This window comes from Dipodomys merriami, unplaced genomic scaffold (genome assembly GCF_024711535.1).
Source record: "Dipodomys merriami isolate MVZ:Mamm:240054 unplaced genomic scaffold, mDipMer1.0.p SCAF_36, whole genome shotgun sequence".
In the NCBI taxonomy this organism is placed as follows: Eukaryota; Metazoa; Chordata; class Mammalia; order Rodentia; family Heteromyidae; genus Dipodomys; species Dipodomys merriami.
In genome coordinates, this window is record NW_027205159.1 from 1,145,203 (window position 1) to 1,171,075 (window position 25,873).

General features: G+C 43.9%; 1 protein-coding gene across 9 annotated transcripts in view; it reads right to left on the reverse strand.

Annotated features, from left to right (window-relative positions):
* The window catches only part of Cracdl (CRACD like), a 135,900-nt gene that overhangs the window by 9,018 nt on the left and 101,009 nt on the right, over positions 1–25,873 (reverse strand). For all 9 annotated transcript variants that reach the window (XM_069988500.1, XM_069988498.1, XM_069988497.1 and 6 more), the window contains exon 7: positions 22,354–24,001. In XM_069988500.1, the coding sequence (XP_069844601.1) occupies positions 22,354–24,001 (1,648 nt within the window). The remainder of the gene's footprint in view (positions 1–22,353; positions 24,002–25,873) is intronic.

Consider the following 25,873-nt stretch of genomic DNA (forward strand, 5'->3'; position numbering starts at 1 on the left):
ACCAAAGTCTCTCAATTTCCTGAGTATTAAAATGCCAACTATCATAGCCAGTGCCAGGAATTAAACCTGAAAGAAAAAAGCAAAAAAGGTCCCCTTTGCTAGATTTCTTCTTAATCTTAAAAGTAATTATAATGTAATAACAATAAGATAAGATCCTGGAAAAGGAAAAAGTCATTACCAGGGTTCTCCCTTTGTTTCCTAGTTTTTTCCACTCAAGGCTAGCACTCTACCACTTGAGCAACAGCTCCACTTCTGGTTTTCTTTGCTGGTTAATTGGAGTTAAGTCTCAGAGACATGGCTGTCTAGGCTGGCTTTTGAGGAACAGGTAGTTGACTCCAGTGGGCAGTTAGGGGTAGAAGGCAACTGGAATAAAGGCCCACATGGTGAAAAACAAAGGATGTGAATCATCTTTCTTGTTCCTGCCAGTTATAAGTCCAGGCACATGTCCTTAGATCAGATGCAAAAGCAGGAGGCAAGCTCTCCCAGGATGAGCAACCAGACAAAAACTCACATCCAATCAGAAAGGCCTTGGACACTGAGTAATCACTCACTGCTTAACAAATCAAATGAAAGATACTCTTGGATGGAGGAGACTAAGGACCAAATACCTCACTGAAACAGCCTTGGACTTTCTTTCTCTCATGGGATGACAAGGAGGTCTCCTCCCCACTTAGGAAGACTGATCATTCTTCCTACTTTCTTTCATGGTTTTCTTTTCACCTTCAAATATACTTACTCTGGTTAACTTATACACTTTCCTGTCTTTTTGTTGAAGGGCAGAGAAAAGGACCTGAACAGCCCCTAGACAGTATCACTTTGAATTGAATTCTCCACATCTCAGCCTCCTGAGTAGCGAGGATAACAGATGTGAGCCACTAGTGCCCAGCAAAGAAGCAGTAACTTTTAAGCATAGTTTCCTATAAAGTCAACAACCCAAGAGAACTATGTAAAAACTTAAGCATCTTCTGTCCAATCTTTCCCTGCTATGCTGGCCTCTAAAAAAATGCATGTTCAAAGTTCACCCCCAGGTTTTTTATATATTCTCTCTGGAAAAAGGGCTTGCTCAGTAAAACTTCTGACTAAGATGGCAGTAACATCACCAATTCTCACAAGTAGCTAAGGCCAGGACAGTTTCTTATGCTTCTATAAATACAGCCCAGTCATGTCTCTGTCAGGTCTAGGTCTCAGGTGCTGCCCTTTTAATCTGGTGAGGATAGGGTGTGTACCTAGAACAGACATGCGCTTTGTATCCTAGAGACACATGAGGCCTCAGGCATGCTGCAGGGTTTTTATTAGGCTTCCTGCATGAAGAACTTCATCTTTTTTTTATAAAGGCCTTTATGGATCTATTGTCTGTCCTGCTTCACACAAACAGTTATGGGTCGATAGACATGCACAGAGTCTACATTGGCTCTCAGGTCAGGGCAGGAGTTAGGCTGAGTGATTTTTACCACACAATTCCTGCTTTTAGTGCTTGCCTGAGGCTTTATATCAACATTTAGAGCATTCTGCAAGTGAGAAAGAGCTCTTCACAGAGGAAGCTCCCACTCCTAAAGACACGGGATGAAACTGTGCCCTAATCACCTCCAAAGTAAACCTACCTAATGCCATTCATTTTCATTTTCCATTCAACAAATAGTCATTCCTTGTAATTGGCTGATTCTCTACATGCATTCTCACTAATAGGTGTTTGCAGCCCAACTCATAATGCTTTCCAGTTCATCTGTACACAGGCACTGGGCTACAGAAAATCTGAATGTTAATTTTCCTAGCCACAGTTAAGCAAGAAGACGTTGCTATTTTGTATCATGATGAATACAAATGTTCTTTTTGTTTGTTTTTGTGTGCCAGTCTGGGGTTTGAACTCAGGACCTAGGCACTGACCCTGGGCTTGTGCTCTCTCTCTCCTCCCCTCCTCTCTCCTCTCTCTCTCTCTCTCTCTCTCTCTCTCTCTCTCTCTCTCTTTCTCTCTCTCTCTCTCTCTCTCTCTCTCTCTCTCTCTCTCTCTCTCTCTCTCTCTCTCTCTCTCTCTCTCTCTCTCTCTCTCTCTCTCTCTCGCTCTCTTGCTCTTGGGTAGAACTCTACTACTTGAGCCACAGCTCCACTTCCAGTTCTTTGATATTTAATTGGAGATAAGAGTCTCACAGACTTTCCTGCCCAAGCTGGCTTTGAACAGTGATTCTCAGATCTCAGCCTCCTGAGTAGCTACCATTACAGACATGAACCACTGGCACATGGCTACTACTGTCCTTTTTGTGCCGTATTTGGGATTTATTCTTGGTGATTTGACCATTTTAAGTGTCCCCAAGTGTCATGCTGAAGTGCTGTTTAATGTTTCTAATGTTCCTTCCTAAGGAGGCTGTGATGTGCCTAACAGAGAAAATATGTATGTTACATAAGCTTTTCACACATGAGTTGTAATGCTGCTGCCTGCAAGTTCAGCAGATAAACAATACATATTAAGAAAGATGCCTTTGAACAGAAATACAAGTAGAGCAGGTTATATACTGACAGGTTGCTACTGGGACCAGAGGCTTACAGGAACTTTGCTTTGTTCCTTAACCTTGAAATTCACTAGGTTGCCCATATATCATCTTTGTCCTTCTCTACATTCATATTCTCCAATAAAGTTAAATGAAAACAAGTAGGGCGCCAGTGGTTCACACCTATATTACTAGTAACTCAAGAGGCTGAGATCTGAGAATTGAGGTTCAAAGCCAAACCAGGCAGAAAAATCTGTGAAACTCTTAATCTCCAATTAATCAGACAGCCAGAAGTAAAGGCATAGCTTAAGTGGTAGAGCACCAACTGTGAATGAAAAAGGCAGACTAGGAACATAAAGCACGTAGTTCAAGCCCCTGTACTGGCACACTTGTGCATATAAATACACACACATAAACACACACACAATTTTAAATCAGAAGACTCACTAGGTTCTTCATAGTGATAAGAAGAGAAGCACAGCTGCCTGTCCATACAGAGAAATATGGCAAGTTCCACCACAAAGCTGTTTCCACACTGCAGTGAGCCAAGGTGAGGAACAAGCTGAGGGCTACACTCCTCTTGGTTGGCAGTTTCTTCCTAGTTTTCCATTTCCCCCATTCACCTCACCCCCTCAGCTTCAGTTATATCCACATGCCTTTTTGGATTTCATGCAATCTCCCTCCTCCTGCTTCTGTACCCAAATCAGCAAAATCAAGGTTTCTGTTGATGTTGTTTTGTGCCGGTCCTAAGGCTTGAACTCAGGGCCTGGGTGCTGTTCCTGACTTTTTTTGGGGGGGGGTCCGGTCGTGGGGCCTGAACTCTGGGCCTGGGCACTATCCCTCAGCTCTTCAGCTCAAGGCTAGCACTCTACCACCTGAGTCATAGCGCCACTTCAGGCTTTTTTTCTCTTTGCTTATGTGGTGCTGAGGAATTGAACCCAGGGCCTCAGGCATGCAAGGCAAGCGCTCTACCACTGAGCCACCTTCCCAGCCCTGTCCCTGACTTTTTTTTTGCTCAAGGTTAGCACTCTACCACTTGAGCCATAACTTCATTTCTGGTTTTTATAGTGCTTAATTGGAAATAAAAGTCTCACAGACTTTCCTGCCGTGGCTGGTTTTGAATCACATTCCTCAGATCTCAACCTCCTGATTACAAGTACAAACCAGCAATACCCAGTTGTTTTTTTTAAAACTCTGTGCAGGGGTTGAAGCCTTCCACATACAACGAAATCACTGTACCACTGAACTTCTTCAGCTGGATTTGGCTTTTCTACAAACAGATCCACTTTACAGCCTTCTGGCAAAATGGTGCTCTCAGGGAAAACAACTAGGGAGTCTGAAGCCACTTCTAGCCATGCAAATGAACCACCATGGCCAAACCTGCTCTTGCTTCCCAGTTCAGAAATCATAGCTAGGGGCTTTTTGGCTGGTTCTTCTGCCTTTCCAGCCTCAGGCTAATTTTTAGCTCATTTCTTCCCTGACCTGCACATTGCTCACAATCTTCAAAAACACAGTCCCAGTAGGTGTTTACATCCTAGGAGGTAAGAGTCAGTGAGGGCCAGGGTGGGTCTTTTCTATATGATGGTCTGTTTCTATGAAATAGCTGACATCTATTCGTACATGCAATGAGTACACAATTAAACCTCAGTAGCTATTAGCATGACATCATGGATGAGTCCAGCCTGGGGAAGAAGGCTAACAGAGTCAGGCTTCTCAGGAGGAAGGCCTGTTCATCATGTAGGGGTGGTCAGTCCTGTCCAAGGGCTGGGATTTGCTTTAGGTGTCCAGAGGAAAAAATTCTGTGAGCTTTTTCCCAAATGGTAGCCTTAGAGTTTGTATTGTTTCTTGCTCTCTTTTCAACTGTGGTTTAGGGCTGAGTAGTTCATAGGTAAAATGTGTTGGGAAGGCATGTATATAGAAAAATCAACACACAAATCATATTTATTTGGATTTGTGAAAGAGGGAATAAATGTGCTGGGACATATATTGGGGGCCATACCAAGGACAGATACTTTGCCAGGCTCTTGTGCCTACCTCCGGTGCAACTACCTAACCCTTAGTGTGAAAACATAGGCAGACATTAGTGGCCCAGTCCAACCCCTTCACCTTAGTGGAGCAATTGAGCAGCCAGGCCTGAGTTGTCAGTGGAGGAGTTCAGTCAAAAGCACATCTCTTCAACTCAAGCTAGACTCTCAGAAGAAGGCAATGATTCAAGTCTACCTCTGACCAGACAGCTGGTCTCCATAACCTCAGAGACATAGCTGGGATCTTAAAAGACAGAGATGGAAAGGTACTGTCATTTGAAAATAGCTTTGATATACAGCAGAAGAATGGACAAAAACAGAGAGGGGAAACTATTGCATTGAATGATTTTCCCTACAATTTAGTATGTATACAAACACTTCAGCTTGGGGCTTCCTCCCCATTTAACTTACTGATTGAGTGGCAAATAATAGTTATTCAACCTCGGCTCTACTGACATCCTGGGATGAATGTTTACATTCTGGAGACTGTTCTGTGCACTGTAGAAAATTCACCATCTTTCTACCTACAAGAAACTGACAGTGTTTCCCTCCTCCTGTGCTCATCCATTGTGACAATGAGATCTATCTCTAGATATTGCCACAAGTCTACTGGGGAACAAATTGCCTCAGTTGGGATCTATCTCATCATGGTTTAAGAGTGCAGAGCATGGACCACCCAGTCCATCTCTGGTTCCAAATTCACTATATAACTTTTGGCAAGTTCTTCAACCTAAACTTCCCATTCAACCTATGAGATTACTGTTGGAAATTAGCACGTAAAGCATTTAACGTAATACTTGGCACTTAGTATACTTTAGTTGTGGCTGTCATCTGCCCATTTACATTCATCAATGTCCAGTGCAACCAGTGGGTTCCACTGCTACAAATTTTCACTCATTTCCCATTGATTCTGTGCCCTTCCCTCAGATTGTATTGAGGTAAACAATACAGTTATCTGAAAACAAAAAGACAAATTAAGGTCTTTTGTTTCCTTATCTTTGGAGTTCATTTATATATCTATATCTATATATAGATATATAAATGTGTGTGTGTGTGAGAGAGAGAGAGAGAGAGAGAGAGAGAGAGAGAGAGAGAGAGAGAGAGAGAGAGAGAGAGAGGCACTTGGTTATTACAACGGTGATTTTCTCCTAAGACTATCCTCTTTTGTTCTCACTGTATATGGGTGTCTAGAATCCTGTATAATATGAGTGTCTAGAATCCTGTATAATTTGTCATATCCCATTGCATTTTAAATCTAACTTCCACATATCAGGGAGAACATGCGCATCTCTCTGATCTTGGCTTACCTCATACAACATGATTTGTTCTACTTCTATTTCCCTGCAAATGACATTATTTTATCCTAATGGCTATGTAAAATTCCATTGTATATAGGTACCACATTTTTTGGATCCATTCATCTATTGTAGGGCATCAAGGTTGTTTCCATAACTTGGCTATTGTGAGTTCTATTGGCTAATATTTTATTGAGGAGCTTTGCATCTGTGTTCATCAGAGACATTCGTCTGTAGTTCTTTTTTTGTTGAATCCTTACCTGGTTTGGGGATGTGTGATATTGGTTTCATAGAATGAGTTTGGAATTGCTCCCTCTGCTTCTAGTTCATGGAAAAGCTTGAGGAGTATTGGTATTAGTTCTTCTTTAAAGGTGTTAAAGGATTTCACAGTGAATCCATCTGGGCCTGGACTTTTCCTTGTTGGAAGACTTCTGGTTACTTCCTCTATCTCGTATGTTATTGGTTTATTTAGTATGTTATTGTTTTATTTAGTTGGTTTATATCTTCTTGGTTCAATTTAGGCAGTTTGTGTGTTTCTAGAAATTCATTTTTTCTGCTAGGTTTTCTTTCTTTATTGAGTATAGATTTTCAAAGTAATTCTTTAGAATCATTTGGATTTCTTGGATGTTTGTTGTAATATTTCCTGTGGCATATCTGATCTTACTGATTTGAATCCTCTCTCCTTTTTTTGTTAATCTTGCAAGTGATCTGTAAATATTATTTTTTCAAAAAAACCAGCATTTGTCGTTGATTTTACATAGTTTTTACTTTCTACCTCCTTGATTTCTGCCTGAATCTTTGCTCTCTCTCTCCATCTAGTAGCTTTTTTTCCTGCAGTTTTAATTACACCATAAGGTTATTTACTTGAGCTGTTTTGGTTTTATGTGTTTGCTTAGGGCTATGAACTTTTCCCTCAGCACTGCTTTTGCTATATCCCAGAGGTTCCATTGTGATGTGTTTCCACTTTCATTGAGTTGTAAGAACTTTCTAATCTCTTCCTTAATTTCTTCTATGACTCAGGTGTTATTCAGTAGTGTGCTGTTCAGCCTCCATGTATTTGAGTAATTTCTACAGTATGTTTTGCTGTTAAGAACTAGTTTGAAGCCAGGTGCCAGTGGCTCATGCCAGTAATCCTAGCTATTCAGAAGCTGAGATCTGAGGATCACGATTCAAAGCCAGCCCAGGCAGGAAAGTCCATGAGACCCTTATCCCCAGTTAACCACCAGAAAACTGGAAGTGGCACTGTGGCTCAAGTAGCTGAATGCTAGCCTCCAGTTGAAGAGCTCAGGGACAGCGCCTAGGCCCAGAGTTCAAGCCCCACAACCAACAGAAGAAAAGAAAGAAAAAGAACTAGTTTGATTCCACTGTGGTCATATAAAATGCAAGGGATTATGTCAATCCTCTCGTATTTGCTTAGGTTATTTGTGTGAACTATGATATGATCTATTTTGGAGAATCTTCCATGGGCTACTAAGAAGAATGAGCATTTGTGGTTGGGTGGACAACTCGGTAGATGTCTGTTAAATCTACTTGGGTTATGGTGTCATTTCATTGATTTTGTTTAGGTGACTTGTCCTTTGGTGAGTGTGGGGTCTTAAAATCTCCCACTATTATTGTGTTTGGGTCTATCTTGTTCTGAAAGTCAGAATATTTGTTTAACATATCTAGATAATCAATTGTTTGGTGCACACATATTGACCACTGTGATTTCCTCTTCATGGATCATTCCCTTTATTAGTATCTTTGTGTATTGATTTTAATAAAAAGCTTATTTTATCAGATATCAATATGGTTACTTCTGCCTTCTTGCAGGGTGTATTTCCATGGAAGATCTTTTTCCAGCCCTTCACTCAGTTTGTTTTTATCTTTGGCTGTGAGATTGGTCTCTTGGAGACAACAAATGGATCTTGCATTTTGATCCAATCTCCTGTTCTTTTTCTTTTGGATGGGAAATTGAGTTTGTTAATGCTTAGGGTTATTATAGAGAGATGTTTCCTGTCATTTTCTTGTTTTCCTTTATTTTGCTTCTTTTTACTCTTCTTGTGCTTACTAAGTTGGTCTTCTAGTGATTTTTGTCTGATGTGTTTACTTGATTATTTTCTTCAGATTGTATTCCTTCCTTTAGTATTCTTTGTATTGCTGGTTTAGTATTCAAGAATTCCTTTGTCATGAAAGGTTTTAGTTTCACCATCAAATGTAAATGATAGCTTCACTGGGTATACTGTTTGGGTTGGCAGTTGTTGATCTTCAGGGCTTGGATAATATGATTCCAGACTCTCTTTGTGTTGAGGGTTTGGGTGGAGATGTCTGCAATGATTCTGATCTTTCCATTGTAATATAGTTCCTTCATTGATTCTGCAGCATTTAAAATCAATTCCTTGCTATTCAAGTCTAAAAATGTGTCTAGAAGTATTTCTTCTAGGACCCTGTCTACTAGGTGTTCTAAGATGCTTCTATTATGCAGGTGAGATTTTTCTCTTTAGATGGGAGAAGTTTTCTGTAATCATCTTACTGACTAGGTTTTCCATGCCGTCCCCCTTGTCAATCCCAATGATATGTAGATTTGATTTCTTGGCTGAGTCTGCCAATTCTTGGATTTCCCTTTACTTTTTTTTCCGTACATTTGACTTTCTGTTCCAGCTCCTTTGTTTTATCCTTGATTCCTGATACTCTATTTTCCATCTCATTTATTCGGTCTCCTATGTCTTCTACTGTGGTTTGCATTGTGGAAACTGAACTATTTATGCTTACAATATCAGTTCTCAAAATGTTATTCTGTCTTTTAATGAGGTGTATATTATGTCTATTTTTGTCTGTACCTCTTTTTTGAAGTTGTGGAACTTCTTTGCCATTTCTTCTTTGTGCTCTTGAAATTGCTTTTGCATCTCCCCTTTTATTTCATTGGCCAATTCTGTCATCATTTCTGTAATGGTTCTTTTGTCCTCTATTTCTTCTTCACTCCCAATGGAGTTCTTTCCTGGATTGCTGTTGGCTTCTGGATTTGGATTGTTGTCTTGATTGTCCATGAATCTTATACTCTTTCATTGTGATTTACCCACTTGGGTTCAGGGATTATCAGGGCTATGGCCTGAGCTTGGCCACCAAAAGGTGGCAGCCTTTGTTTGGCCTGAGCTAGTTCACACTGGGTAGGCTAACCCACACTGGGACCCCAAGCCAGCTAGTGCCTGTGCATGCCCTTAGCCCCAAGCTAGATGAAAGGAGCTCAGTATAGTCTGCAGTGAGGGATGGGAAGGTTAGATTCAGACCTCCAGGATAGGTGTTGGCTTCGGAAGGGTTGAGGTCCCCATGGATACCTTGGCCCACAAGTGTCCGATATGTGGCCCACCTCTTGTGTGCATGTGAGTTTTGCACCTCTCAACAGTGACCAGTGTGCACACATTTCATGGCCTCCAGCAGGGAGGTACTCTGTTGGCTGCAGGTGCCCACACAAATCCAGCTCCCAACAGAGGCCAGTGCACACACATGTTTTGTGGCTCCCAACAGGGGTGTGCTCTGTCAGTACCTGTGATTCACAGCTCCTGGCAGGGGCCGACACGCAAGCAATTCAGGGGCCTGCACTTCCCAACATGGGCCCTTGCAAAGACAATTCACGGCTCCAGCCTGGGGCTGGTGTGCATCCTCTCTTGGCGGCTCCCAGTGAAGGAAAGGTCCACCAGCAGCCAGTGCACACAGGTTTGGAGGTTGGGAGCTCTCTGCCAGCCACTGCGCGCTCAAACCTGTCCATTATAGAAGGCTGGGAGGGGTTCTCACTTTGGGATGAAGGGGCAGGTCTCCGGAGACTTTTGTTCTCAGACTTGTCTGGTCACTCTCCTGATAGCCAGGGCTGTGGGGAGTGAGGAAGAGCTCTGGCTTCTTCAAGTGTGGTGTTCCTTCTTGGGTGGGAGGGAGAGGGGTTGGGGTCAAGCTCTGTGGGTCACCAACAGCACTAGTGGTCTGTGGGGGGGGGCAGTGTCCCTGGCACGGCCCTCACTGTTCCTGGAATTGGCTGTGGGCTCACCAGCAGTGCTGTGTCAGATCTCTGTCTCTGTGCACTGCAGCTCACCAGGTCTGGTGTCACATTCTGCTGTGTTGGTTGTGCGCAAAGCAGTGGGGCCGTGGGAGCTGCCAGGGTCTGGGTCTCAGTGCCTCACCTCTGGTCTTTGTTTCTGTGTGTCTAGGTCTGGCGCTGTGGGAGTTTTCTGTGTCTGGATTCCGTAGTCCGCTGGTGGTCCTTGAGTCCCAGGAAGTGGTGGGCTGCTTTTGAGGTTTAGCCGAGCTGCCCGTGCAGGATTGGGGAGGGATCTTCAGGATTTTCCATCCTTGAGTGTGCAAATTACCAGTTGTTTTTTTTTTCAGTTCCAGTGATTCTCTGCTTGTTTGTTTGTTGTTGTTGATCTCTTGGAGGAACTGTATGTTAAGACCCCAACTCTCTGTTTGGTGAGAGAGAGCTAGGGGGATTCCCTATTGTTTAGGCACCATCTTCCTGTTTAATTTCTATACATTTAAATTCACATGTAAAAACCAAATGTAGCCAGGGGCTCAATATTGGACAGTGTACTCCTGATCCTTGCTACTCAGACTAAGTCATCAATCACCTCTGCTGACTCAGAAGTACCATCTTGATCTGATTCCTAGGCACTTTTAAATTTAAGAAGTACTTCCTAAATGTGTTAAGCTTTCTCATGTGCAAAATACCTGACATAAACAGCTTAAAGGGAAAGGAATATTGTTGGCTCAGTTTCAGAGGTGTCAGTCTACTGTGGTGGTAGAAGCATGTGACAGAGGAAGCTGCTCACCTCATGCAGACAAGAGGAAAATGAGGAAAGGACTGGTGACCCTGCAGAACTTTCAAAGGCACACCTCCAATGACCCACTTCCTCCAGCTAGCTTTCACTTCCCAAAGTTTTGACCATGTCCCAAATAGCTCTACCAGCTGGGGTCTGAGAGTTGAAAACCTGAGTCTGTAGGGGGGGACATTTCCTATTTATATTCTAACATCAAGAACCAATGTTGCCACACATGAAAACTTCCTGGGAGCCTTTAACATGTTCATCATTGGCTGGTACTCAATTGAACCAGTCAGTCAGGACCTGTGGAGGTAGGCTTCTAGATGTCCCTGGTTTGTAGGCAAAAGCTTGCTAAAGGTGGGTCTATCACCTCTCCTTGCTGGTTGATGCAGTGTCTAGAATACTGACCTCTGTCTGCAGGCAGAGGAACCCTCCTCTGAACCTCTGGTCTGCAGGACTTCTACCCCCTGGGCTGTCCACATTGGGCACCACAGTCCCTACCTTTGGCCTTACTTCCTGCCATGTTCTCTGGTCCCTCTATCAGAGGGGTCTGGAACAATTGTCAATTGGTCTTCTTCAAACCAACTTCCCTCCTGAGCCCTGGGCCTAAGTGCACTGGGGGCTCCACTCTCATCCTCCTAAGAGTTAATGACTGCCTTAGACAAGTACTGAAGCAGCCCCTGTGAAATGGCACTGGGGTAGCTGACAGCCCATATTCCCTTCAGAGGTAGGCTGCATTACAGCGTCCAGATAGAGCAAAGCACAGCTCCACCCTCATTTCCCAGAGCACCTCTGTCCCAGATGGAATGAAGATTCCTAATTCTTTTTCTTCCCTATCCTCAGGTCCCAGCAGTCACTTTACTATAGCCAGTTTTAATTAAGTAATTAGAAGGCAAATCCTCTGAGTCAAATTAAGTTCCTTGTTCCCCAAAAGCAGGGTGTCTAGGCTGAGGTGAGGGCCAGATAAAAATATGAGTGGATGGAGAGATTAGGCAGGACCGTCCTTTGCTTGGCACCTGCCACTGTGTCAGTGGGTTTGCTCATGTCTGAGATTAATGAATGTCCAGGACGAACTCTAAGCAATGTCCTACCAGTGCAGGGCTGACTGGAATTCTGCTCCCCAGTGTCCCCTTGTCCTCTTGGTAGCCTATCAGGCAGGACTCTGTGAATGCAGGCAAATCACACAAAAGCCTGGTCTTCCCTATGGAACAGATGGCTTGGGTCCAGCATCAGTCTACCATATCCCCCAGCTGCATGGCACACTTCTCCAGCTTCCCAAGAGGTCTCTTGGTGTCCCCCTTGGAGGCTTAGAACAACAGAGGTTTTCCCTTATACCACCCAGAAGTGGAAGGGAGCTCTTTAAATTTTCCTGATGGGAGACAATGACAAATTTTATACTTTTACCTAAGGGTGTTCCTATATTCCAGAACCACTTGGTCATGATGGGCAATTTAATAACTTTTTGTTAAAGACTTTGGCATCTGAATTAAGAAGGGATATCCATCTACAATTTCTGTACTGTCTTTAAGTCTGATATCAAAGTGATGTTGGGTCTCATAAAATGAGTTAGGAGGTGTTCCCTCTTATTTTTGCATTGAATTGCATTAATTGTTACTTCTACTTTAAATAGTTGGTAGAAATCACAAGTAAAATTATATGAGCTTGGAGTATTTTCAGAAAGGCTTTAAAGTAACGATCTGACTTAACAGATACAGGACTATTCAGATTATTTCTTCTTTTATGTTTGATAGTTTGTGTCTTTCAAAGAATTGGCCTTTTTCTTCTCATTTGTCAAATTTATATGCATACAAAATTCAGGGTATTCCCTTATTACTATTTTTTAAAACTGGTGCTTGGGGTTTGAACTCGAGATCTTATATTACATCTCAGTTTTCTTGTTCATGGCTAATGCTCTACTACTTCAGTCATACCTCTAGACCAGCATTTAGCAGGTTAATTGGAGATGGAGTCTCACAGATTTTTTTCTGGCCAGGCTGGCTTTTACTCATACTTTTTCAGTTTTTAGCCTTTGAGAGTCTAAGATTCCAGGCATGAGCAACTGAACCCAACTCCTGATGGTCATTTTTGACATCTGGAATAATGGTACTCTCTGATTTGAGTAATTTGTGTCTTTTTTAGGGGGGAAGTCTGTCTAGCCGTGTCACTCTGCCAGCCCTTTTCTGTTGGTTATTTTATGCCTGGGCCTGCAAACCTCCTACTCAAACAAGCATGCACCAGCCATTGGTTGAAATAGAGTCTGAGTGTGTGTGTGTGTGTGTGTGTGTGTGTGTGTGTGTGTGTGTGTGTGTGTGTGTGTGTGTGTGTGTGTGTGTGTGTGTGTGTGTGTGTGTGTGTGTGTGTGTGTGTGTGTGTGTGTGTGTGTGTGTGTGTCCTAGAATGGCCACAAAAATTGATCCCTTTATCTCCACTTCCCATGTAGCTAGAATGACAGGCTTGATCTATTGCACCTGGCTTGGGATTTATCAATTTTAGTAAGCTTTTGGAAGAGCCATCTTTAGGCTTCTCCCCTCCCTATTTCATCTTCATTGATATCTTGCTCTTGTCTTTGTAATTATCTTCCTTCTTGCTTTGAATTTAGCTTACTATTCTTTTTCTAGTTCCTTAAAATGGAAACTTTGATGATCTTTCAAATATTTTGTCTTTATAATATATAATATAATCTGCTTTCCACAAATTTTGATATGTTGTATTTTCATTTTAATTCGGTATTCACTCTCTTTTGAGACTTTTTCTTTGGTCCATGGATTATTTAGTGGTTCAATGTTTAATTTCAAATATGTAATGATTTTTCAGATTATCTTCCCAGATATATTATTGAATTCTTGTTGAATTTGATATGGGAAAAGAACAAACGGAATAATTTCAAGTTGAACAAGGGTTTCTGAGTGACTAAGAATATGGTCTATCTTCATGCATGTTCCATGTGCGCTTACAGGGAATGTGATAGTTGAGACGTCCAATAAATATGTCAAGGTGGCCAAGGACATTTATTGCTCAACACTTCTACAAATTTCTGAGTTTTGTGCCTTTTACTTTTCTTAACTATTGACAGAGGAAAAACACTAATGTTTCTATGTGTTATCATGGGATTGTTTGTTTCTCCTTTCAGTTCCAACAATTTCTGTTTCATGAATTTTAAAGCTTTGTTGTTAAGAAAATGCACAGTTGGGATTGTTACATATTCTTTGGAAAATTGGCCCTTAGCAAATGACTATTGTTACTAATATTACTAAAATATTACTAAATATTACTAATATTGCTAAAATTATCATAAGGGAACATATTTGTTTATCCTTAAAACTATCCCATTTCTGGAGTCTTTGTGTGATACTAACACAGCCACTCTTCCAGTCACTTTTCCAACTTCAAATTCTTTGAAGCTTCTAATTCTCTTCTTTCTTGAACGATGAAATATCTTTATCTAGTATTTCCAATATTCTAACATATCTAGAACTTTCAAGATTCCTTGAGAATATTTTAGGCTTTCCTGCTTCTTTATATATTGTACAGCTTTTATTTCTATCTTCCTTTTTTGTTTTGTTTTTCTTTTGAGCTATGGTCTCATTACATAGTCCAAGCTGGCTTCAAACTTTCGATTCTCTTGTTTCTGCCTCTCTAATGCTGGGATTACATGTGTATATCACCATACTTAGCTAATCCTAGTTATTTTGAACATTATGCTGGCAATCTTAAGGCTTCTCAACGGTTTTGCTATGTTCTCTCTAGACAGTTTCACTTACATGTAGTTCATGGATAGCCCATGACTTCAAACATCATTTCAAGGATCATTGATTCACATGTTGCCAGTCTTGCCCCCGGGACCACAACAGGTCTGTGACAAGACAAAGAAGTCTGTGGGACCACCAGCCACTAGACTGTCACTGCTGTAGGCTGATGAGGGGTGTGGCTTAGTGGCTGGGCGTGGCCATGGAAGTAGTATGTGTGGAGGGTCCAAGGCATTGTGACCCACAGGTGCTACTGGGAGGGGAGGCAGGGCCTGTGCTCACCTGTGCTCACCTGCAGTAGGGCTGAAGGGTTCCAGGAGCTCTCCTGGCAACAGGTATAGCCACTACCTTCAGCAGAGGTGTATGTGGTCACTTCATTTCCAGCTCTCATCTTGGATAGGATTTAAAGTCAAGAGATCTGTCCAACAGAGGACACCATTGCTGCTGACACAAGGGCAGGGGGTTCTAGCTTGCTGTTACCACTCTCCTGGCATAAAAACTGGAGAAAATTCTCCATTGCAGGGGTGCTTGTTGCTTGGTAGCAAGAGCTCATTGCTGCTGGTGGGGAGCAGCAGAAGCAGGACAGAAAGAGGCCTCAGAGCCCCAGCCTGCAGGGGCTGTTGGTGCCACCAGAGGCAGGGTGGACAGGTGCTGCTTCACTGCTCACATCTGCTGGCCTGTTCAAATCTGTGGTCCTCCTGCCTCACAGTGCCTCCCACCTCCTGGATCACAGTGCTGGAATTACAGGTGTGTACCTGTTTCCCTCTCCACTCCACCAACTGCAATTTACTTTCAGAGTCTTCTTCTATTCACTTTATGCATTTTGTCTGGGGTTTTTGAGTTATCAGGGAGTAAGATAGGGTGGTATGTGTTCACTTCCTCTTGGGAAGAACCGCAATCCTTTCTTATGAATATACACGTTTTTGGAGTTCATTTCAATAAATTATATAATCAGAGGCACGGAGGTATTGCTCCCTTGTGTTCCTCCCCTAAGAGTATCCATCTCTGATCTCACTGTGTGACTGCCTAGAGTCCTGTATAATTTATCATGTCCCAGTGTATTTTAGATCTAGCTTCTGCATATGAGAGAAAACATGTACCGTTTTGTCTCTCTGAGCTTGGCTTACCTCATTTAACATGATTTGTTTTTAGATCAATCCATTTTCCTGCTGAATGACATATTATTCTTTCTCATGGTTGTGTAAAATTCTATTGCGTATAAGTATCACATGTGTTTTTTATCCACTCATCTGTTATAGGGAACCTGGGCTGTTTCCAAAACTTAGCTATTGTGAATAGTGCAGCAATGAACATGGATGTGTCTTTATGGTATCCTGGCTTGTGATGTTCTGGGTAGATGCCCAGGAATAGTATGGTTGGGATGTAGGGAAGATCTATGTTTAGTTTTTTGAGGAGCCTCCAAACTTTTTTTTTCAGTGCCAGGGATTGAACCCAAAGCCTTGCATATACGAGGCAAGTGCTCTGCTACTAAGCTACACCCCAACCCCACCATGAATTTGTGTGTGTGTGTGCTGTGCTGGGTATTGGTGCTTGAAATCAGGGCCTGGGCACTATCCCTTAGCTTTTTTGCTCAAGGCTAGTGCTCTAATGCTTGAGCACAGCTCCACTTTGACTTTTTGATGGTTATTTGGAGATAAGAGTTTCACTTTTCTGTCTGGGCTGGCTTCAAACCCTGATCCTCAGATCTCAGCCTCTTGAGTAGCTAGGATTATAGAGATAAGCCACTGGCACCTGGCCTCACTATGAATATTTTTTTGAGAAGTAGATACTTTTGAGGGGTTTCTAGTTTTGTTGTGTTTCTTTGTGCAGGTCCTGGGGCTTGAACTCAGGGCCTGGATGCTGTCCCTGAGCTTCTTTTAGCTCAAGATTAGTGTTCTACCACTTGGGTAACATCCACTTTGAGCTTTTTTGGTGGTTAAATAGAAATAAGAGTCTCACCAGCTTTCCTGCTTAGGCTGGCTTTGAACTGCAATCCTCAGATCTCAGCCTTTAAAATAGTTAGGATTACAGGCATAAGCCACTGGTGCCCAGTTGGTTTTCAATATTTTCAGTGATTGGCTTTATTTCTTGGCTTTTTTCAAGGCAGTACAAGAAACTGAACCCAGACAACGAGGAGGCAACAATGCTTGATAAGAAATGTACTCGTTATCTTGCCCATGTAATTGTAACTCCTCTGTTCGGTATTTTCACAATAAAAAAAAAAAAGAAATTGAACCCAGGGCCTCCAGCTTGTTAGGCAGGCATTCCATACTTGAGCCTTTGTAGTAACCCCATGATTGAGGTGTTTTACTTGGAGTACCTAGAGAGATTGGTCACTAAGGACAGAGAACATGTATGAATGGAAATGGAATCTGAATGGTGAAGTAGCAAGTGAGGGGACCCATCAGATGAAAGGAAGAAAATGGAAGAAGGACCTTGAGAAAATAGGCAAGGAATCATGGTCTGTCTGTGTAAGGGGAACTGTGGAGTGGTTGTTGTGCTAGAAGGTGTAAAGATAAGAAGACATACAGGGATTGAAGAGTACAGAAAGATGGGGAAACTGAGGTTGGAGGAGTGATGACTTTTTTTGGAAAGGGATTGAGAAGGGAAGGATAGGCTAAAAAGAAAATGTTAGCAAACCGAAGTGCTTTTCTTTAAAAATTCAAGATAGGTGGTTATTTCTCTCAAATAATTGAGCAAGGCATAGTAACCTGTGTCTGTACTTGGGAGGAACACTTAGGTGTTCAAACCCAGCTTGGGCTAGAGTAAAACCTTGTCATACAAACCAAACCAAACCAAACTGAAGTCAGGAGCTCATAGAAAGCATCTGCACTCCTGTGTTCTAGTTTCACTACTCACACTAGCCAAGATGTCGAAACAATCTAAGTGTCCTACAGATGACAGATAAAGAAATGTGTTCTAAGCTGGATATCCATGGCTTACACCTATAATCCTAGCTTCTCAGGAGGCTGACATCTGAGGATAATGGTTATAAGCTAGTCCAGGCAGGAACGTCTGTGACATCCTGATCTCCAATTAACCATCAATAAGCTGGAAGTGGAACTGTGGCTCAAGTGGTAGTACACTAGCCTTGAGCACAAAAGCTCAGGGCGCAGAATCCAGGTCCTAGGTTCAAGCCCCAGAATTGGCACAGAAAGAAAAGGAAAGTGTTCTTTATGTACAATGGGCTACTATTCAGCCTCATAAAGGAAGAAAATTCTGCCCTAAGTAGCCACGTGAATAACTTGAAGAACACTATGTTAAAAGAAAACCAAATCAGTCACAGAAAGACAAAAGTCAAATGGTCATGACCCCACTTGTGGAATCTCAATGAAATTCGTGGAATCAAAGCATCAAATGGTGGTTGCCTAGGGTGGAGGAAATTGAGGTTGCTACTAATCATGTATAAAACTTCAGTTATATAGGATGAAAAGTTCTAGAGATGGGTTGTACAACATTGTTTTCTATCAACAACAACATGATAGTGTACATTTAAACATTTGTTAAGAGAAATTTCATATTAAATGTTCTTACCACAATAAAGTTATATTTAATAAAGAATTTAAGAGATACATGGTTAGATTGTTCAAATACATGCGGACACACTCAATCATACAAAACTATAATCTACCCAAAGAAGCTTGAATATATCTGAAATAAGTGTTATCAGAGAAGAGTGACAGTCTGTGAGTCCATTTCCTTCACAAACGCTCTGATATCCAGAGACAAAAAAGGCATATCCTACTGAGTGCTGGTGGCTCACACCTGTAAATCCTAGCTACTTAGGAGGCTGAGATCTGAGAATCACAGTTGGAAGCCAGATCAGACAGAAAAGTTCATGAGACTATCACCAATCAATTACCAAAAAAGCCAGAAGTGGAGCTTAACTCAAGTGGTGGATTGCTATCCTTGTACTAAAAAAGTTCAGTGATAGCACCTGGGCTCAGAGTTCAAGACCAGCACACACACACACACAAAAAAGCATCTCTAATCTCCACACTGACCCCTTATGGGGGAAAAAATGACCTCCTGAAAATCAAGCCTGTGATCTATCATTTGGGACTACTAGTATAGTACACAGGAGTACACTAAATATTTGCTGAAAGAAAGAATGCATGTTGCTGGTGGTTCCTGCCTGTAAACCTAGTTATTCAGGAGGCTGAGACCTGAGAATTGGGGTTCAAAGCTAGCCTGGGTAGACAAATCCACGAGACTCTTATCTCCAATTAAGCAAAAAAAAGTTGGATCTGGAGGTATGGTTCAAGTGGTAGCGATCCAGCCTTGAGTGAAAAACTGAGGGAAACACACCTCAAGACCAGGATGACCAAGTGTTATGACATTTCCTGTCTAAATTTTATAGCTGTGATTGTGCAGGACCTAGAGATGTGAGGGCAGTCCCACACATTTGACAAACCTGTTCCCTTCCTACTTGCTCTGTTGAGAGCTCTGCCAGGCTAGTAGACTGGGGCTCTGAGATGAAGGAAGGACACAAGCCCCTGACTGGTACCATGTGCCAGCACCATGGCTGTTCCATGTCTACCTCTCAGAGGACAGTAGGGTCTGAGGGAATTCTGCAGTTTTAATAGAAATGTATAACTTCATCTAAAAAAGAAAAAGAAAGGCTAACAGAGAGCAAGGCCAGTCCTGGAGTTTAATCTCCAGTACCAGTGTGTGTACATGTGTGCACATATGCACCCAGGCGTGCGTGCACACACACACACACACACACACACACACACACACACACACACACTCTAAACCAATGCATGAATGAATGAGGACAATCTTTGAAAAAGAGGGTCAGGGGTTGGGGCATGTCACCATGGAGGAATGCTGGTTGAACTGGAGCTGATGCTGGCTATTGGATGAATTCCCTAGGTGAGAGTAGCACTTTGTTGCATCAGCTTCCAAAATAGCAATATGTGGCCATAATTATGTGCAAAAAATCAATCTCACACTCAGAAAAAAATACAATCAAGGAAGGCCAATAGGTGATACCTGGGGAACACTTGTAATTTTTCTCATTTTTGGTATTGTGAGCACTCTACCACTGCACTCTACCCCCCAAGCCCACCCTTTAAAATATTTTTGAGAGAGGATCTTGCTAAAGTTGCAGAGGCCACCTTCAAATTCACCATCTTCCTATGTCTGTCTCCTGAGTAACTGGGATTCCATGACTGCCAAGGTGCCCAGGTTCTAGCTTAAAGTGTACTTTTATGAGATCTTGCTACACAAAACACTTCTTTTTCTATTATGGTCGCTTGAACTCAGGGCCTTGTGTTCTCTTTTTTTTTCTCATGGCTGACTACTACTTGAGCCATACCTCTAGTTTCAGCTTTTTGCTATTTAATTGGTAATTTAAGTCTTGAGGATTTGGCTGCCTGTGTCCACTTTGAACCAAGATTCTCAGATCTCATCCTCTTAAGTAGCTAGGACTACAGACATGAGCCATTATTGCCTTGCTAAGATAATAAGTTATCAAACTTTCCCCATGAACAGAAAGTTGCTTCCTGACCTGTAATTTGTGTTCTAGGATGGAATAGTCCAATAGGAGCACATGAATGTCCTGCAAACCGTACAAATCTTCTAACCTTGGGTCATTTTCCTCTAGTGACAGATAAGTAAACCATCAGCCAGATATACAGACAGGCCCCTTCTGTGTTAAGGAGTTCAGACACAATGGGGCTTATAGTTAACAAGCCAAGGAGGGCCAGGAAGCCAAGACTCTTTGACAAACTGGGCTCCTGTGTTTATTGCAGCCATTGTGTCCTTCCCAACCCCTTCAAGGCAGAATCATTCATCCATATGATACACTTCAATAACCTAACTTTCATGGTCCATGCTCAGGAGTGAGGATGATGGCAGCCCATATAGGAGCTCTGTGCAAAGTACCTGCCACCAGAAGATAATAAATAGCAACAATTAGGCCTTTCTGGAGAACAGATGAACACTGTTATTAAAAATTTTATTATCTATATGGTTTATGTGAATCAAATTGCCTCCAGCTGCTATGATTTGGGAGCAATGAGAGTAGAAGTATACTAATGAACTGAACTACAAACACATCCATTTCTAGGGAAGGTGGGGTGGGGGCTGCTGCATAGATGAGGGGATGGAGCCCAATAACACGATTCTGAGATACTGGTCTACAGGGGACAACCCAAGACCAGACCAAGGGGTTTAGATAAGACAGTACCCACAGCCTGTCCTGGCACTGGCCTTTCAAATAACACCCTGAAAAGGGTGTGCTCGTGTGTAAGGAGGTTCCTAACAGAATGTAATTCCTCTCCTCTTCCCTTTGCATTAAAATGAAACTCATTAACTGTGGCCATAAAAGTAATCTAGATTCTTTCACTTTACAATTCATCTTTGTTACTTCTTTGTTACTTTGTTACTTCTGTGGCTTAGAATGTTAATACATGGGCAAGATAATGTTTTTCTACTACTTCTACTACTTAAGCAACACCTTTAATAAATATGGTATTACATTTTATAAGTCCAAGAAAAAGACAACACAGTTCACTACAGGCCTGGGCCACGGAGGCCACAGTAATTCAGGGGCCAAGCATTGCCCTGCAGAGCTGATTTTCCAGCTCCCACTATGACCCTGAGTCTCCTGCTGTTAAGTTCTGTTCATTCAGTAAGCCCTAGAGAGACATTTTTAGTTCCGGGCCATGAAGGTAGATGGTGCTGAAGTCAGGGTTTAATCTGCACTGAGCAACTCTCCTTGCTATTAAAATGGCTTTCTGAATCACTCTATAGTTGCTCCAATAAAGTGGTGGAAATTTGCAGAAGATCATCAGCTCTGACTTGAACCTCCCTTTGAGCACTCTCCCTGATTATGCTAATACAGTAGCAGTAGAAGCAGCAGCTGAGCCCAGGGGCTCAGTGGCAGCAAGGCCAGAACTGCAGGCTCTGTGGAAATGCCTGAATTCTTGGGCTGCACCTTAGGATATCAAAGGGTATTATATACTGTACCTAACCTCTTAGGTGACAGACAGAAAAGATTAAAGTATCTCTGGACCTGTGTTTACATTGCTTTGAGCTAAAATTTCCTCCTGTGTGTACAGCTTCCTTTTTAGGAATAGGATTTCATGAGGGCCATCAACTTTAGGGTACTCTCTGCACCCCTGAACATCTGCTTTAGGAGCCACTTAAAAAAGGCTTAAACTAAAATTTGCCATGGAAAACTTTCTCATCATACACATAACACACATGTGCACACAATTATTTTAGTATTGCTTATCTAGCTTGCAGACTTCCATTAGTAAAGACGGCAATGTTATTTTTATTTTGTAAATATTCGTTTTGTCTGAAATGTAAGTGCAGAATGTCAGAAAGAAAAGCCATCTATTTTATCATTGCTCACTCTATATGATAGCTGGGCCTTGTAAAGTTCTTATATGTTACTCCAATCCTAACAAGAGCTCTTACTTTGGGACAAGAAGCAGAGTGATTCTTGACCTTCTGAAGGGCTTATATTTGTCCATAGATGTGTGACTCCAATCACACACAGGATGCTTTCATGTGAAGCCAGATCACATGGGCCTTATTATGAAAGAGAAGAAATTCTTCCTTCAGAGAAAAGGTCAGAAGGACTATTACAGCCAAAAAGTAGCTTAGGCCCTAAGAAACACTGCATCAAAATAAACGCAAAAGTCCTGATATTTGGAGCTTTGCTGAATTTTGAGATTAAGTGAGAGAAGCACTTGAACAATCTACCAAGGATCCCGTCATCTCTTAAGGAAGGATACTATACATCCGTTTTTACGTTTTCCTTGTTATGTCTACATACCTGACAAAATCCTGCTATCAGTCTCTCCTTGTCTGCTCTATTCCTTGTTTTGCAAGGTGTGTGTTGGGGGATGGAGGGGGTGGAGCCCAGGGCCTTGAATATGCCAGGCATCATCAAGGTTTAGACCTATAGTTTACTTTGTGGCCATCCAGCAAGCAACTACAGTTAATAGGGATTTCCCTCTGTCCCGCCCATTCCCAAACATCCTGCACGAGACTCTTACCAGCTCCCCTGTGAGGCGACTTCTTCTCTGCCATCCTGCTCTCCCTCCTGGGGTCGCGCTGTGGGATGACTTTCTCTGGCTCTCCTGGGCTGGCGTCCAGGCCTGCAGGCGGGTAGGGAAGGGTAAGGCTCTGCAGAAGCGGCTTCCTGGGCAGGGGTGGCTTAGAGCTGGGCTGCTCAGGAGACCGGGCCTTCCCCTTTCCTTGGCTGTTCGGGGACCTGGCACCTCGAAGCGCAGGGGCGGACCCCGTGTGACACTGCTCGTCTTTGGGGAGCAGAGTCAGCCCTCCTCTTTCCATCCTGACCTCAGCACTGTATCTCTTGATTCCTTTTGCTTCCTGGGAAGAAGAGCCTTCTCGGTACTTGAGGGAGAGGGAGGTGGACCGCAGCTTGACCGGGAAGGGGCTCCTGTCGTCCCTCGCAGATGGCTCTCCGGAGCCAGGGGTGGCCCCTGCATCCTGGAGGCTGCTTCCTGGTCCAGCCTGGGGGGCTCTAGGTTCCCCGGGGTCCTGAGAGTCACACTCGGCGGGTTTCAGAGGCTCCGAGTTTCCAGGCTGGGGCTGGGGCTCGGGCACCAGCAGCGGCAAGTCGTCCAGGGCCGCCTCGCTGCGCCAGGCCGCGCTCCGCAGCGGGGGTGCACGGCCCCCCGCGGGCCCGGATCCGGGGCGCTCCGGCGGGCGGGCGCTGCCGGGCCGCAAGCGCGCGCGGCACGAGGACACCGAGAACTTCTTCGCGCCCCTGGGCTCGCTCTTCCGTCCCTGCGGCGCTGCCCTCTCGGGACCCGAGTGGGGAGTCTCGGCCTGCTTGGCCTTGGGGGGCTCCGCAGGCGCGGCCTCTGCGTCCTGGGCTCGGGCACTGGGCTCCTCAGGGAGCGCCTCCGCGGGGGACGTGGGGCGTCCGCCGGGGCCCTGGTCCACAGCGGCGGCGGCGGCCTTGTGCTTCAGGCAGCTCTTGGGCGCCGTCGGGCTGGGACCCGGGACGGGGGCCGGGGCTGGGTCCGGGCCGGGAGCCGGGGCCGGGGCCGGGACAGGGACCGGGGAGGGTTCGTCCCCTGCGCCCTCAGGGCCAGGCACCTCCAGCGTCAGCGCCTCCTCCTCCTCCTGGACACTGTGGGCTGCCCCATCGGTATCCGGGGGCGTCTCCAAGGTGACAGTGACAGTCTCAGGAGACGCACAGGTGGATAATGGACCTTCCACCTCTCCAGAAGCAGAAACCACCTCCTCAGCCGGGTCCTCCAGGGGACGCGAGCTTGTGGTGGACGGCTCCTCCTCCTGGATTTCTATGTGGGGACTAGGGTGCGGGTTACCTTCTGACTCGGATGGGGCTTCCAAGCTAGGGCCAGGGCCTGCCACGGGCTCAGTGACCTCTGGGGTGGCCGGGCGGCTGGAGGGCTCATCCCCAGGGCAGGTCGCCTCCTCCATGCTGGCACTCAGCGCTGGGCAGTGCTGCAGGCGGGCGCGTCTGGCACGGGGTCCCCCGGGTGGGAACAGGTTCACTGGTACCCCTGGCTCAGGCTCTCTGTCCAGCATTGACTCTTGATGCCCAAAGCTGATGTTCTCTTCCATGCTGACTTGGTAAAATAGTTTCTCATTATATTCTTCCTCTTCTGGGGTACATATCAGATCACTCAGTGATTCAGACTGGGCCCTCTACGAGATACAAAAACCAAAGACGCCATCACTGCAGCAAATATTAGACAGCTTATGACCTCCTTGTCAAGGCTGGTTATGGTTTAGAGAAAGCAGTGTATCTCTAAAGCTGGCACTGGAGTAGACAACCACACACAGGTGTCTTAATCGTCTTCTTGGAACCCTAGCTCATAAATTCCACATAACAATGGAAGTTAGGACCTTAAAATAAATACCTCCTGTAGCCTAAGGGGTCAAGTTTAAATCAGTGGATGCTGCTCCATAGAGTGAAGCAGAGAGACAGTGACCAATATGGGGGAAAATACCTTCCACATTTTGTGCTCTACACCTGTTATTTCCTTTGATCTTCTATTAATCCCAATGGGGAAGGGACTGTCATTTCACTTTTGTACTTGGAGAACCAAGTGCTCCAGAGGCATCAAACCTTGCCAAAGGCTGAGTTAGATGGTAGCTAACAAGTGGCCCAGGTGAAGAGCTAGTGCTCATTCTATGACCCTGTACTGCCTCCAGGCCAGTCTCCATGTCAACTCTCTCCAGGGACAGATCCACATAACAAAGCCAGACTGGCTTTCCTAAAACACAATTCATACAATATGGACTATGTCAACAGCTAACTGTGTCTCTTGAAGTAACATCCCCAAAGTTCAGTTAAAACTAAAATCTTATATTCTCTGGTCTTAACGATATTTCTCCCACTCTCTACTCAAGTCAAACCAAGGCTCTAGTCTCGGGGGATTATCCCTTCCCATGCACCCCTGGGGTATGCAACCTTTCTTCTGAAAGGTCTCTGGAACTCAGCTATTAGTCCAGTTTTCTCCTTACTGCCACAAAGTCCATTCCTCCTCCTCTCAATAAAGAATGGAGATGACGGTAGTCACAACTCACTCAAAAAAACAGTATGTGGAAACAGCCCAAAGGTGGAGGATACCAAGACTGAGCCTTGAAAAGGTTCATAAAGTCAGTTCTTAGGGGTACTTGGGCTGTTGTATAAACAATGACCTGCCCTTTCCTTTTCTAAAGTAGGAAATGTGACACTTGGGGCCATGTTTTCAATAGGTTTTTGTTGTCATTTTTTATTTTTATTTTTTTAGTGCTGGAGATGAAACTCCAGCTTCATTCCTGCTAGGCAAGCACTCTACCACTAAGCTATAACCTCTGGCCATGGTGTCTTAGCCTTTTCCAAGTGGTATCTGCTTGCTAAGAATACAGGAAGACTGGAAAGTTTGCGACTCTACCTAAGTTAAACATACAACACTATTCCTTTTTATTTAAACAGGTAATGAAAGAAATATGTAAAAGGATTTTCCAAGTTGCAGGTTCTTGACTTTGCCATATCAGTAGCCTTTTGCTACTATAGAAAGTTAGTTATTGATGTTAAGATCTCTTTAAGATGTGGTCATAATTTAAAACCATTAATTATGGCACCCAGGCTAAGTCAGCAGAAAGCTGAGAAGCAGGTCTGGTTTGGGCAACACACAGTTGAGCCATTGGCAGCTACAGGGAGTAACTGGAGGGACAGGTCAGGAAATAGGCTGGCAGGAGTGTGTACTCCAGAAGGTAGACTTGAATGCTAGCAAAGGCTTTAAGGGGGCCAGATTCTCTAGTGCCCGGACTCTCTAGTGCAATAGTTAAGAGCTGTACTCACTCTATCTCAGCAGCCTCCCCCCTCGTCTGAGCCCCTATGTGGATCAGCATTCTGAAGCATGCTAAGAATATGGAACATGGAAAGGGGGGGCACATTGCTTAGCCTGCACCAAGATAGAGATGATATTGTAGCTGACAGCTCATCTGCCTTGTATCCTGCCAGAAAGACATGAGGATCAATCCTCTTGGATCAGTGTCCACTCATCTCTGGGCAGAGAACACTGCCAA